This window comes from Aspergillus welwitschiae, assembly GCF_003344945.1.
Source record: "Aspergillus welwitschiae strain CBS 139.54b unplaced genomic scaffold BDQ94scaffold_6, whole genome shotgun sequence".
In the NCBI taxonomy this organism is placed as follows: Eukaryota; Fungi; Ascomycota; class Eurotiomycetes; order Eurotiales; family Aspergillaceae; genus Aspergillus; species Aspergillus welwitschiae.
In genome coordinates this window covers 1,120,737-1,134,316 of record NW_020798700.1, presented here as the reverse complement: position 1 = coordinate 1,134,316, position 13,580 = coordinate 1,120,737, and the positions used below count along the sequence as shown (strand labels likewise).

General features: G+C 51.6%; 5 protein-coding genes across 5 annotated transcripts; 1 reads left to right on the top strand and 4 right to left on the bottom strand.

The window, feature by feature from the left end:
* Positions 1–1,540: 1,540 nt before the first annotated feature.
* BDQ94DRAFT_116872 (uncharacterized protein) lies at positions 1,541–3,291 on the bottom strand. Its single transcript, XM_026763687.1, has 2 exons — positions 2,796–3,291; positions 1,541–2,739 (listed from the first exon to the last, which is right to left on the bottom strand). The coding sequence occupies exons 1-2, from the start codon at positions 3,012–3,014 to the stop codon at positions 1,606–1,608; spliced, it is 1,353 nt and encodes a 450-aa protein (XP_026629836.1). The 5' UTR covers positions 3,015–3,291; the 3' UTR covers positions 1,541–1,605.
* Positions 3,292–3,569: 278 nt separating this feature from the next.
* BDQ94DRAFT_157654 (uncharacterized protein) lies at positions 3,570–4,287 on the top strand (the record flags this gene model as incomplete). The annotated part of the gene is made up of 3 exons (XM_026768785.1): positions 3,570–4,005; positions 4,060–4,082; positions 4,150–4,287. 3 exons carry the CDS (start codon positions 3,570–3,572, stop codon positions 4,285–4,287), a joined length of 597 nt encoding a protein of 198 aa, XP_026629835.1.
* A 156-nt stretch (positions 4,288–4,443) lies between these two features.
* On the bottom strand, positions 4,444–5,483 carry BDQ94DRAFT_157653 (uncharacterized protein; the record flags this gene model as incomplete). Its single annotated transcript, XM_026768784.1, has 4 exons — positions 4,444–4,666; positions 4,740–4,901; positions 5,009–5,400; positions 5,472–5,483. The coding sequence occupies 4 exons, from the start codon at positions 5,481–5,483 to the stop codon at positions 4,444–4,446; spliced, it is 789 nt and encodes a 262-aa protein (XP_026629834.1).
* A 2,882-nt stretch (positions 5,484–8,365) lies between these two features.
* BDQ94DRAFT_184897 (uncharacterized protein) lies at positions 8,366–9,504 on the bottom strand. The gene has a single exon (XM_026774753.1). It carries the CDS (start codon positions 9,484–9,486, stop codon positions 8,737–8,739), a length of 750 nt encoding a protein of 249 aa, XP_026629833.1. The 5' UTR covers positions 9,487–9,504; the 3' UTR covers positions 8,366–8,736.
* A 1,467-nt stretch (positions 9,505–10,971) lies between these two features.
* Positions 10,972–12,545, bottom strand: BDQ94DRAFT_157651 (glycoside hydrolase family 18 protein; the record flags this gene model as incomplete). Its single annotated transcript, XM_026768783.1, has 6 exons — positions 10,972–11,067; positions 11,121–11,656; positions 11,712–11,781; positions 11,836–11,895; positions 11,949–12,335; positions 12,387–12,545. 6 exons carry the CDS (start codon positions 12,543–12,545, stop codon positions 10,972–10,974), a joined length of 1,308 nt encoding a protein of 435 aa, XP_026629832.1.
* Between the last annotated feature and the right edge of the window lie 1,035 nt (positions 12,546–13,580).

The following is a 13,580-nucleotide window of genomic DNA, read 5'->3' as shown; positions in this document are numbered from 1 at the left end:
CTGATGGCAAACATTGCTGCGTCTCGATTGATAGTACTGCTGTGTTATCCGCGGGGTGGCCCCGTTGTAGGAGCTAAATGTAATTTAGACTCTTTTGGTTTTCTCGTAGACCTAGGGAAGAGCGAGTCCGCCGTTCGACCCCAACGCCGCCGCCCGAAGTGGACCTTCTTTCCAAATGAAGATGGCCGGACTGCGGAACGGACGGTCATCGGCCTGCCAACAGTCAACGCACATCATAGGGCAGTCGCTAAACGCGCCTGGGCGGCAATATATCCTATCTTGGTAAACAATCCGTTTCTGGGAGAGATGCGAGAGCAAAAACCGTCGCTCTGATTCGCTCAGGAGACGCCCTGCGGAGGGTCTAGATCTGCACGATTGATGGTTGGAGTGGATCGGGCCCTCATCGTCGATTGAGCCAGTACTGATCGTGGTTGTGTCTGACACAACGGTAACTACTGACTCGTGATTTGTTCTCCCAGCTCCGTCCGTCCAATAGACGGACGGAGCAGCGCGGAGTCTTCTACCGTGGTACGACTTCAATAGTCCTCACAGGCTCCTAACGCTACCGGAGGCAGAAGCTGACTCCAAAAGCATTGTTTCGGCTATGTCCGAGCGATCGCTCGCCATCCAGCAGGTCAGTTCCTGTGGGGAGATGTCGGCAATACAGGCCATTAGGTCCGATTTCAGTGGAGGATAATGGGCCACCACTCTGATCTGGCACGCCAACGCGCTCGGTTCTTCCTCGATTTGCGGAGCTCAGAATGAACATGATGGCGAGATACTGTCAATACGCTTGAAAACACCAGAAACGCCTCCCCTCGCTAGGTGTTACGTATTTTCTTGCTTACGATTCGAATGTACGGAAGAGCGACCGCCTGAGTCATGGGTAAGTTCCGATGCTCGGTCTGGGCGGCAGTGAGCTGCTTGCGACGTTGAACAGAGAACGACTCCACCATGGGACCGTGACTTCCCGCTCCTGAGGCGCGGATCTGCTGTCCCAGCACGTTCTCGATGTTGCTTCGGCCGAATGATGAAAAGTTTTCGCTCTGCGTGAAAGGAGCAGCAGAAACTGCAAATGGACCGCGAAGGGACAGTTGCAACGAACGGCCACTGGCCGAAGTATGTGCATCCACAGAATCGACTGCCTAGAGATGACCTAAGAGCTACTGAAGCTACTAGCCTAAAACACTGATCCGCTGAGCAGACAACCACGGTTCGTGGAACTTTGCATGTTAGTTCGAATATCGGGGGTTCTGTCATCTTGCAGGTTGATCATCCGCTTCCTCTTCTTCCACCATTCGGAGATTACCCGGCAGGGATACTAAGTGCAACACACCGGAGCACTTGGTGGGGAAACTCACCAAACGATGCCTACTGCGGAGCAGGCGCCGGCTCGAGTCAGTAGGCGCAGCACATGTCAGGAAATGCACAAGGGTTACAGTTCGTTGCAGCCATCATGGATATTGCAGTGCATAGTCTATAAGACGGTGTATATCAATTCAAAGCAAGGAATTATCATGCCATCATGCAAGGTTGAACATTGTGTATTAGGTTAGATAGTACTAGACATGCCGAACCGATCTACACTCCAGCAAACAGTCACCTTTACCAGGGCTCGGAGGGGGCCGCGTATCCGCCTGCGGATGCCATGGCCATTGATCCCATTGAGCCGTCGGGTACGGCTTGGTTCGGTAGGTAACCGACTTGAGTCGGATACTGTGCGGTCTGCGCAGACAGTCCCTGATTCCACAGTCCTGAGTGAGCCGGCGGCATATAATGTGGTGGAACTAGCGGATTCATCAAACCGGTCGAGTGACCCAGAGAGGGATACTGACCGGACTGCAGCATCTGGCCCGAAGGAGACGGAAATGCAGGACCCCCCCACAGGGACCCCGCATACATCTGAGCAAGCGGGTTGTAGACCACAGTTGACGGGGCTCCATAGACGGGGCCATTCAGAACAGAGCTTTCCGGTTGCGTCGCATGGCTCATGGGCGGCGGCGTCGTCGTTGTCGTCGTGGTGGCCTGGGGCAGCACCGCGTAGCCTTGCGATGGCTGCGAGCAAGGCTCCGTCGATGGCCCATGGCCAGCGGACAGCATGGACGCGGACGATTCACCCGGGGACGGGTGCTGCGCATGGCTGATCTCCGACGCGACGAGCGCCGTCGGGTCCTGGACGTCAGGCGGGATGTCAGACGGCCGCTGCTGGTTTTCCGGTCCATCATTGTGCGGGCGACCGGCAGGGGAGTTATGGGGATCCCGTTGCAGATCCGATGCGACGTTGTGCGGATGTTGATGGGAGACAACGGTCGGCGTCCCCGGACCGGTTGTGGGTTCTGTCGCGGCCGTCGTAGCGGGGGAAGAGTCCGCATGCTGCGAGTCAGCCGCATGCTGTGGGATGGGCGCAACATCGGGGGACGCTGATCGTCGTAAGAAAGGGCTCGGCGGCTGGATCGTGCTTGTTTCCGAGGGAGATGAACCGCCGTCCCTGGCACGCTGTTCACCGGCACCCCCGGACCAGTCGTCCTTTTTGCGCAGAATGGGAGCTGCAAGAGGTATAATAGTTGTATTCGGCCCCTCCATGATATAGCGCAGCAATTCCGGGGCCTCCTTCGTAAATTCCTGGGCTTTTTGATACAGTCCCGGTGGTCCCTGATCGATCATGTTCCGGGCGACAGCGCAAACGTTGGCCAGGAAACTGAAGAAATGGCGATATTCGCCCTGGCGGAGCTCGTCCATCTAGCCAGACGAGGCCCGTCAGCGCGTTGCAAATGGAGGAGGGATTCAAAACTCACTATACCGTTGATGGCCGCCAGATTCGATTCGTCCTGGCCAAGATCCTGGCCAAGATCCTGCCGGCTATCCTTGCGTTCAACACGGCTGCACTCTGCCGCTGGTGTTGCCACCAGATCACTGCGTGTCGACGCGATTCCCGGTCCCGACTCGGAACAGCTTTCGGTCTTGTATGGGAGCAACGAACGGCGCTGCTTTCGCGATCGTGTACTCCGTCCCATATTGCCGTGTTTGTGGTACCAGAGGAGTTAATCAGGATGACGGAATGGACACTCGGAGTGCTGCACAATGCCTTCGTGCCATATTAATAGCGCTCGCGTACGCGGGTACCGAACAATTCATTCGAGCCCCTGGTGTCTGCGACGACCGGTTGTAAATAGCGCCGCCGAGCGCCCATGGCCAATTCGGCCGGCGTGCGCAACGTGTGGGGTGGTGGATGTCTAATCTCTGCCATTGCGCTTAGCGCCGCCACCATGCCGCTTCAAGACCATGGCAAGGAACGGATCCACCGAGACCGGATCAACGCGAAAATTGTCAACGCAAGATGCCAACGCTGTTGCACTCATGCGCGCAACACGCAGAAATCGGCGAAATGGCCGCAACAGGCATGTACCCCACCCAGGGCCACCACAGCCGTCGGCCGCCCAACGCGGACTGACCACGAGTGGGAACTCTGCGCGTGCATCTGCTGTTCGCAGAGTCGATGCGGTCCTGTTCAACCGACGGCCCTCGTTGCACAGAGCAGTCGGCTTCCCGGGTAGACCTGGCGGTCAAACATGGCAAGATCAACCACGCGACGGGCACGACGGAGGTGGCAAGAGGCGGAGCTCCAACACTTGTGGCCCTGGATGAAGGAGCAAGAACAGCAAGGGACCACATGGAAGGTCCGAGAACAGAACTGGCTCAAGGACATTGGAACCCGGAGAAGCGGCCCGGCCATCCAGGCGCAGTGGCATCGCCAAACCCGCAAACGCCCGCTCTCGGGGCATGCTGAAGACGACGGCAATGTTCGAGTGCAGACGATCCCCGCCGAGCCATTGCGAGTGCCGTCCACACAACAGGAGGCCGCCGGGCCCGCGTCACCCGTGACCAGCAGCTCGCCCCCGCGCTCGGAGACCGTGCGGCCATCCTCGTGTACCGATCCTGCCCCGTCCGGGAACGATGAGATCCCCCCGCCGATCGAAGAGAGGTTCTGGTCCTTGATCCAATTCGGTGAGTTGCGATCCTAGACCATCGCCCAAATATCAGCCGCTAACCGAACGCTAGTCGCCACCGTCTGGGAACCAAAAGTGCGGCATCGCGCTTGCGCGAAATCCTCGGCGGCGGATGGGAGATGTAGAGACCTTCCGCCTCCAGGGTGCGAAGGCGCGACAGAGCGCCACGCTCCAGGGTCCAGGCTCGCCGGGATGTGCCAATCCCGACCTCGGTGCGAATTGGGTCTCGAAGAACCGATTAGAACCGCTTGTTATGCCGTTGCTGCTGTCCGAGTCTTAGGGATGGATGAATGGATGATTGGATAGAATCAACGGTCACCAACAGTGTCATTGGCCTCATCAGTAAGCGCGGCGCATCCCCCAGCACGCAACGTAGACGGAACCCAATGATGGGACGCCATTTGTGCGAATGTAGCAACCAATGACTGGAAGCATCTTACCCGACCAGGGAGTCGCCAGGCCCTAGCCAATCCGCCGGTGGAACAGGTATGTGCCAGAGGGGCCGAGGAATCCGGAAAACGACCGCACCAGCAGTATGAGCGTCGACCGCCGAAGAACGGGTGAACTGGTCAGCGTCCGAGTAGAGCGCCGCGGGAAAGCCGGTAGACGAGGCTCGAGCACAGCAACCGCCCAGCAAGAGACGAGTCGAGCAATGCAGCCTGAGACACTTGGGAGACACTGCCCACGAGCCTCGCAACACCGACGGACCCAGAAGCAGGTGGCCCGCCTTACTCCGGCTGCCGTCTCAGTGCCTGGAGGTCTGTCGCCGTCGAGGCTCGCGATGACATGTGCCACCGACAGACGAAAGCACCAGCCACTCTGCTTCGCACCTCAATGCCATTACCACAGAGACCGGTCTTCGGCTGCGACAAAGTAGGAACGGAGTGAGCACAACTAGTAGTCCGAATCAACGCCTTTCACTGGATGTCTTCCAGCTCGACGGACCGATCGCGACATCACGGCATCAGCTGGACGGCGCCCAGTGAACAAAGTAAACGGACACGGATGCCTCACGAGCTGACAAGGGCGTGGTCGGCCCATCCATTTTCTTCCACCAGTAGAGCCCCATCTTCAGGCGCCAGCTGCACTCTTCAGACAGACGAGTCATAGCCAGACTTCTGCCATCCGCTCGGCTCTCCTGCAGTGTCTTAGATGAGCGGACATGCGTCTCGCGACCAATACACCCATTCAAAACACTACGCACTCGACATTGTGATCGTGGTCGACCCCAGTGCGCTGGAGTATTCGCAGAAAGAGAGCCGACAGAGGGAGCGCGGAAGATTGTCGGTGAGCGACTGGGACTGGGAAGGAAGAGGGAGATTGGCAAAGATATGGGAAGATATACGAGCCAGCAGCGGGGGCACACGGCTGAAATCTTCGCAGCCCCACCAGACTGTCCAGGTGCAGCGGCAGGATTCGCACATGAGCTGATCCATCATCATTGGAGGATCCTTGGATGCTTACCCCCACGAACATGTCGGTAGTGATGATAGGTGATTTTTTACTGCTGGGATAGTACCGGAGACTATGAGATGGATTGTCCGGATGCAACACGCCAGACGCTTCGTGTTTGTACGCCCTCCGTGGTGCGAGCGTGATGTTCGTCAGGAGGCACGCTATTTTAGTCCGGACACGTGTTTGACCCGGTGGTGTGGTCTCCGGGGAAGATTTGTTAATCCGAGCTGAACGAGGCTAAGCGTGCCCTCGATTCGGTCTAGCGCTCCCTCTAAGCGCTCCTCTAATATGTTCGAGAAAATTCGAGCCTGGCCGCTAGTGTACCTTTGCTGGTCAAAGGCACCGTTTTCGCTGAGGCGAGATGTTGATAGAGAAGTCATAACACTGAGCAAGTGCATGGTTGGAGACTGAATATCTACAATATCGCCCACGGATGGTGGGTCACTCATCGCGAAGTGTCGCCCTTTTGAATAATGGAAATGCATTTCTAGAAATTCGGATACTATGAATAGCAGAAATTAACCGTGCATATTCAGACGTCTATTTATGTGTATATATATATATAAATTTCAAGAATATATATAGATACGCCAAGAACCTCCTGGACTGCTTACTGGAACTTATTCGAGAGAGCAAGAATTACGGGTCATGTGGCGCTCTTTCGAGTTTCAAACCTGTGTTAGCTTAACTTAATCGATGCCCTCTCCTCGACCCTTGATCCGTGTAGATGCAGTGGGCGAGGCATGGCAAGGTAGCAGCGATCGCTGGAGCTCGCCAAGAACTGACGAACAGATCTGCAATGACATAACCTCACGTGAGTGTTAACTGCTGCCTGATCCATTCTGAGGTCCGCTCTCTTCCGGAAACCCGATGCCTCCCCTACAATGGTCGTCATGGCGGTCGCTCCGAGATATTCTGTGGTAGGTAGATTTCCTCGAGAATGTTCTTCTATTGTTGCTACGAGACATGGCCTAATTTGGGCCACGACTGCTGATGTCGACGCGGACTGGGCAGTGACAACATTAGAGATATCCCCAATTTGATTAGTCCCAAACAGCCAATAGATTCCGAGCCTTGCTCATAGGGGATGGATCCCGTCATTTTTAATTATGGAAGTGGCGTGTTTCCTGATTCTGTGCGACCGGTCTCCGAACTGCTGGGATATAGATTATCCGCGTTGCCGCAGAGAAGCTGACGAAGCCACTGGCGGCAAAATGCGCGTATGCTACTGAACTTGGGGTCAGCTGGTGCTTGTATTCACTGTTGTCGTGTAGATGATCCTTAAGACTGCTCTATGCTTCTGACTAGCCGCGTTTAGGATATCCTCCTTCATTGCTAGGTAGCGCCACATGCGTCTCCATGCATCACTTTACGGGGTTGATTGCTAGGCTGTTCCTGTTTTGCCATTCGCCAAGACGAAGAAAGACCATATCCCCGAACAAGATGGCAGGTTTCTTCCGATACTGGGGATAGTTGATCTGCCCTTGCCACTGCGAGAGAGACCTCGAGGCTTGCCCATGATAAAGCCCGACCATGCTTACGCTTCCACCATCATGATTACTGTGATGCCAGATATTTGTCGATCCATGTTTCTTGTCGCATAAACACACCTGATTTTATTACACCCTCTGACTGGTTGATTTTAGAGGGTCTTGTTGATCAAGATCAGCCATGACTGCTTGGCACACTCTATTGTGTCGTAGATTAGTATATGACTAGTGTTAATTATACACTTGCAGGAAAAGAGCTGTGTTGGCGGTGTTTTTAGGACATCGAACCTAGTCACACGTAGGAGCATCCAAGATTGTAGCGTTGACACAGAACTCCTGGTCACATTACGTAGTGATATATTTGCCGGTATACCACTGGTGCTGTTATGCAACCGTCCATGACACCTAAAGCACAGATCACTTTGGGCCAGTTATGGCTACTGTGGTGCAACTTTGGATCCGTCCTCAAATCCCCAGCTGACAGTGGTGGTCTAAGATGACAGCTCGAAAGTGCTGCGTCATTCAGCTCTATCCGCGGCCGGTCATCGGGCGGGAAAGAATCTGCAGGAGACGAATAACATACGGCCTCCCTGAGAAGAATTCGTCGCAGGGCCGCAATTCGCTTGATGCAGGCTGCTCCTTCTCCGGTTTCGGGGGATAATGATGCCCGCAGTACTTATGGGCTGCTCGGCTACGTTTTGGATGATGATGTTTTGGACAGGGAAGACCGGCTGCAGGTGCGCTTTTCTTAGTGGAAGTTCGTCTACGGTTGTGAATGCATCACCGGTTGCAATTAGGGGAATGCCCGACAGTTAGAGTCAACCTACTACTGTCTTGGTCGAGAAGAATGAACGGCCTGTCCAGGAGAAGAGATTGGTGGGGACCAGACGATCTGTTCACGACTCATATGGATCCACTCAGTGGGGCCTCCCTGGCTATAGGTGCAATTAGCAGGCGTTCAACACCCTAGTCGACTTGAGAATGAACGGCCCTGCTCAATGAGGGGGAACGGGGACGGGAACGAGGGGGATGACAACCATGAGACGCTCAAGGGCGGTGTGAAGCAGACAACAGAGAGATTCAATTTGTATCACCTGTACTTCGCTGCAGCTGCCCAGTGTTAATGAGCAGCTGCGTGTGATTAGAGTTTGTTGAGGCGCGAGATTACTAGCAAAGCAAAGCAACGAAAACGAACGCGAATTGCAGCAAAAGAGTGTGTTCAATTGTAGCTATCTAGGTGCTCTAGCAAAGCAAGAGAAGGGGTCGTTCGTGGGCGGTTTCGGCAGATGCCTCAACAGAGTTCACCAAAGCTGTAGTTGTTGCACTGAACCAAACTGCTTGCCTTGTCTCCACAGGTACATAACGGTACGGCCGCGCACTGTGCCAGACGCGCACTTCGCATGGCACCGGGAACTGTCGTTCCAGTGGGATGATGTCCTCAATGGTCGTTCCGAACCTGCTGCAGATGCGACAAACCTTCCGCTAGACTCCCTTACAATCAATGCCCAAGTCCAGACATGATCAGGTATGGCGGCTTTTACCAAAAAATTCTTCGGCGACCATGTAAAGCCGCTCCTATACCCATTTTTGAACTAGCCCCCTAGTGGGAAATTCATCAGAGTACTAAAACTGTGCAACTTGTGCTCTGGTTTTGCAACCACACATAGAATACGAACCGATTACCTAGAAGAGACCCATGAAATCTGATCTTGGTCTAATTCCATTTATATTGCGTAATAGCTAAAGCTAGATCGATTATAGTGGGAAATTCTTGGTGTATCCGCTCAGTTACCACGAAAATTTGTCCAGGAACGAACGAAAATGTCGAGGAATACTGAGCATGATTGCAGATGCAAGCTGAGGAGACGGTCGTCCTTGAACAAAATCCGCCTTTTATGAAGATGATAGAACATCAAATCCACAATCCGGCTCTCCTGCAGCTCATCCTCCTGAGTAGACTGTAGAGTGTCTAGCTCAAGAACCGGCTTCAGTATCACGTTTATTGAATTCAGTAGATCATCAACCTCCCATTCCTTTTCGATCGCTCTTCGATAGTAGTCGAACGCGATGTCCTGCAAATTCTGCGGCAAGCCAAGGTATTCCGCCAGCTGATAGACAGCGGCTCTTTGTTCTAGGTGTCCTCTATCGTCTTGTCGGTTATTAGTCTCCTTCCCCACATGACTGGTATATGCAGGAGCATTAAGGAAGCAATCACCTGGCTGATTCACAAGAGGGCAAAGTTTAAGTGTGTAGCTCTGGCAGTATAGCAGCTCTATCACTCTCCAAGCTGTGTGGACGTTGCCGCTCTCCAAGTTATGTGAGAGTTGTATCTCTGGGATTTCGGTCTTTTGCGGACGAACGGCGAGCCATTGGCGATAATATCGACTTCCGGCCGCAATTATCGTATTATGTACCGGTATTCTGACGTTGCCCACAACGATCACAGCATCTGTCTGCTCTTTTGGACCATTTTCTCCCCATTTTTGTTTCCAATAAGTATGCCTTTTGAGCTTGAAGAACCCGGTGGGAGCCATAGATGGAGGAAAGCCGATGCGAAGCACAGAGATCGCAACAACTTATGTATGAGATAGCATGTCATATATAAGTTAATCTGTACTTCAACGCCATCGTAGCGCGCGCGTTTAGCCGCCGGTTATTGCAGTGTAGGTCCGTGGAGGGCGGTCTAGAAAGTCTTGTTATCGACCTTGACAGTTCAATAAGATTGATATAGTGCATTTAGTTGATCTGATAATGGGGCCCCGAACACGATTGACAATCAATAGTATCTTCTCTTCGTTACAGCAATTTATCGATCAACAGCTCCAACATATCAGCCTATCGCGTCTTCTGAAGTGTCCTTAAAGCAATTCGGGTGCGTTTCTTGATGATAAGCTTGGTGGGGCTCCGGTCGATTACCAAGACACTAACATGCATAGTGTTAATCTCATCGCTGCTTGAAATATATGTACCTTTCTCCATTTATTTCACTGGGAGCAAGAGTCTTGTGCCTGGACTGAAACGTTGCAACCGGCTCAATCAATTCAGGAGAATGCCGACTAGAACAGTGTCACATGCATATCTTCATGATAATAATATTATTATCATGATTACCTTCAACTGCAAACAGCTCAGAGCGCTAAACCGTAGTACGAGAAGTGCAGGAGCTATGTTATGAAGGCACTGCCATGTTCTTGTAGTCCGATCTTACTGTTCTATTCTCTGATGACTACACAGTTGTTTAGGTGCAATAATCAAAGCAAGGGTCGAAGCACAGACGAAGCAATCAATTATGATCATGGAAATTCTCTATAAGATACAAGACAATCATGATAACGCGTACATTCTTTTCCCGCAGCCTACCCCATAAGTGCTGGACAGTGGGCAGGGTATCAGTTTTGATAGTGCGCATTCATTGTATCACGTGGGGGTAAATTTGTTTGCTTTGTTTGTCTTGCTCCACGCGCTCGCATGTTCGCTTAACTTAGTGTTATCGCGTGTTTGCCTTTACTCCGTACACATCTTCCGTTCCCTCATGTTAGTTATATTCGTTTAGTAGCGCCAACACCATTGGTTTTTTGATCGGCTATCACACCAGTTATACAGATTACCTTGTTCCCTCCTGCTATGTATACAAGAAGTTCTTATCTTAGGTTGACGTTGCGAGCTCTGGAAACAACTATGAAGGACAGAGAAACGCTAAAGGAACGGGGCGGGTGAGGAAGTATTGATTAATTGTGTCCTTCCCATACGCTATGATGCACTCACGCCCATGGCTTGCGACTGGTCAATGAGCTTACCGAGAAGGAGTTTGGAATTATCTGGGAATACAAATGTGAAAAGGAAGAACCGAACCATCGATATATCTTCGGATTTCAAAAGCACGATTTATCGACGCCTGCCATATTCGGAGTCGGCACCCTAAGTTATTAGTAAGAGTCCACGATGACACACGCCTTCATGGCTTCGCTAAACTATAGCTCTCAGGACTGGCGAGCTTGCTAGGGCCTTGGCTTAGCGCCTCAGCCAGTTCGGATATTTCGATAGGACGATCCAGGATAGGTCAAAATGTTGTCTGATCTCTCCAGTGCTCCTGACCCACCCAGCGACTCAACGAGCTATCTTCGCTGTAAGCTTTGGACTGCCACTCTAATACTTGGCGTAGACTCACTGTCGATATCAAGCTATCATTCCCCTCTTTATCCCCGGAGACCTCCCACCACATGCCTCCTCCAAGCTTCTTGTCAATGATGTATTCTGCCTTGCGTCTGATTATGTCCGGGTTGTCGTAACTGACCATTACCTGGTCTTGCGAGCTATATTCATAACTTGCTCCAATATTCTCTAAGACCGTCACGTTATCTCCACTGAGAGGGAGTGACTTATAATCGTATACACCTTTCTCCCAATCCCCCGCAGGGGTGCTGTTGAAAGCTTGGCCAGGCCCACTTGTATCTGCAAAGCCCCGCCCATATAGTGGTAAACCGAGAACAATCTTTCTAGAAGATATATTTGCACTTATATAGCTTTCAACGGCTTGATTGGTGTTGAACGGAGTGGACGCAGGTCTGTCCATGGACGCATAAAGGTTGGCCATGTGACCACTTTCGGAGTCCCAGCTGCCCGTATAGTCATAGCTCATCAAGTTCCAGAAATCAATATAGGCATCCATCTCTGTCTTCTTCAGAATATCGTACTTTGAGGGCCCTATACCAGGTTCAACGTCCTAGGCATCTGTCATGAGAAATGGTGAATCTCATACCAGCTGGTGCCGCAACTGTGAGAAGAAAAGGTCTTTCCAACGAGTGTAGGTCACTATAACGGTCAAGCTCCTAAGCAACGTGCTATTATTAGTAGCTTAACCCAGGATTTGCCTTGATAATTACCTCTCGCACTTGCTTCAGAAGCAATACCATGTTTTCTGCATCGGCATCATTGGTGGGATACTGGAAGAGATTTCGTAAGCTTGTGTCGAACCATGATTCTTGTGAACACATGCCTCCCAGTCTATATCCAGTCCATCAAAGCCCCAATCTGCCATGAGCTTGACGGCTGAGGCTGCAAATGTTTCCCTTCCAGAATCCGTAGCAGCCATGATACTGAAGGAGCCTGACTGCGAGTATGTGTAACCCCCGATTGACAGAGATACCTTAAGGTTTCGGTGGTTCTTCTTGAGTTCGAATAACTTTTGTACACAGCCATGTGCATCCTCGTTTTCTGCTCGTTTTTCACTCTCGTCTGCCGATGGCCAGCGCTTCTCTACGTCCGCCCAGGTGTCTGAGGCAAAAACAGTGCCATTCGGCCCAACGTTCGCAAATGAATATAGAACATGAGTCAGGTTTTCAGCAGGCAGCTGCCATGGATAATATTTTCGAGCGTAGATATCCTTTTCCTGATCAGCTGTGCACGCCAAAGAGCTGAGTAGCAAACGACTCACCCAGTTAGCGTAATATGCCACAGACCTGTAGCCATCTATTGATTCTTGATCAGCAGATCGACTCCGATGGTGATGATGGTAGGTAGGATGCCTATGTGCAGCAGTCCAGCCGATGATGAGAAAAACGACGGCCAATACATCAATCTTATGCAGTATCATAGTTAGGATCCAGGACAAATGGAGCTCAAACGTCTAAAGTTTGTTTACGCTCCGTTACGGTATTGATCTTGGACTTGAATACTTGAACAACAGCAACGAAAAGCGCACTGAAATGATCGCATAACGTGAGCATAGAAACAATAGAATAGAGGCATTTAAAGTAATCAACACTGTAGTACACTTCCTAGATAGCTGCATTTTCAGGCGTCCCTCCGTAAATCGGTGCTTCTCAACAAAAAGGGGTCCAATAAATCATGTCTCGCCGAGCACATCAACCATCGATGTGCTGTGATATTCTTCTAGCTGAATATAGCCCACAATCTGTTCGTTTCCTGTTTCGACTGCGTATAGTCTTTTCACGGTCTCCATAATTCTGTCGATAAGTCAATGTTTATCCATCATTTCTTGAGATGGTCATACTTCAGCAATGTAGGGCTCGTTAAGGGCGTCTGTAACGGAAACCTTGGGTCCCACTGAACTGTTAGATGGATGAAGAAGGGATGAAGCGTATTGCCCAGGTGAGTTGCTAGGAATATGGCCGCTCCTATTGGGAGGTCGTCACCACTCGTCACCACGAGCGCTGCATATGTCCTTGTGTACAGCGGTAGTCCAGAATTCTATACCAGTGTCTCGTCTCATGAAAAATGACCCTGCTACAAATTCGCCCTGATTGGACTATATGACCGAGAGTAGTGCTCTTCCGAACAGTCTCTGTATCTGATGATACTGTACGACATTGGGCTCCAGGCTTGGTTCAGTGGACAAATCTACCCCATACTCTTTGGTGTAAGCCATTCATGTGTCATCTCTGCAGTATTTATGCACATGTGTCTGTGTACAGTGAGCTGCGAAGTCAGCTTGCCCAGCAAGATACTTCTCATTTGATTTGAAGGGTTCTTGGCGCAAACGCTAAGCCAATTGTATAGAAGATATACTTTGTTAAGCCAATCCTTGCAAGGGCTATTGGTCAGTAAGCTGACAACCAAGGATTTCTTAAACAACAAAACAGTGTCTGGGGGGCAGGCTCATTTCGCA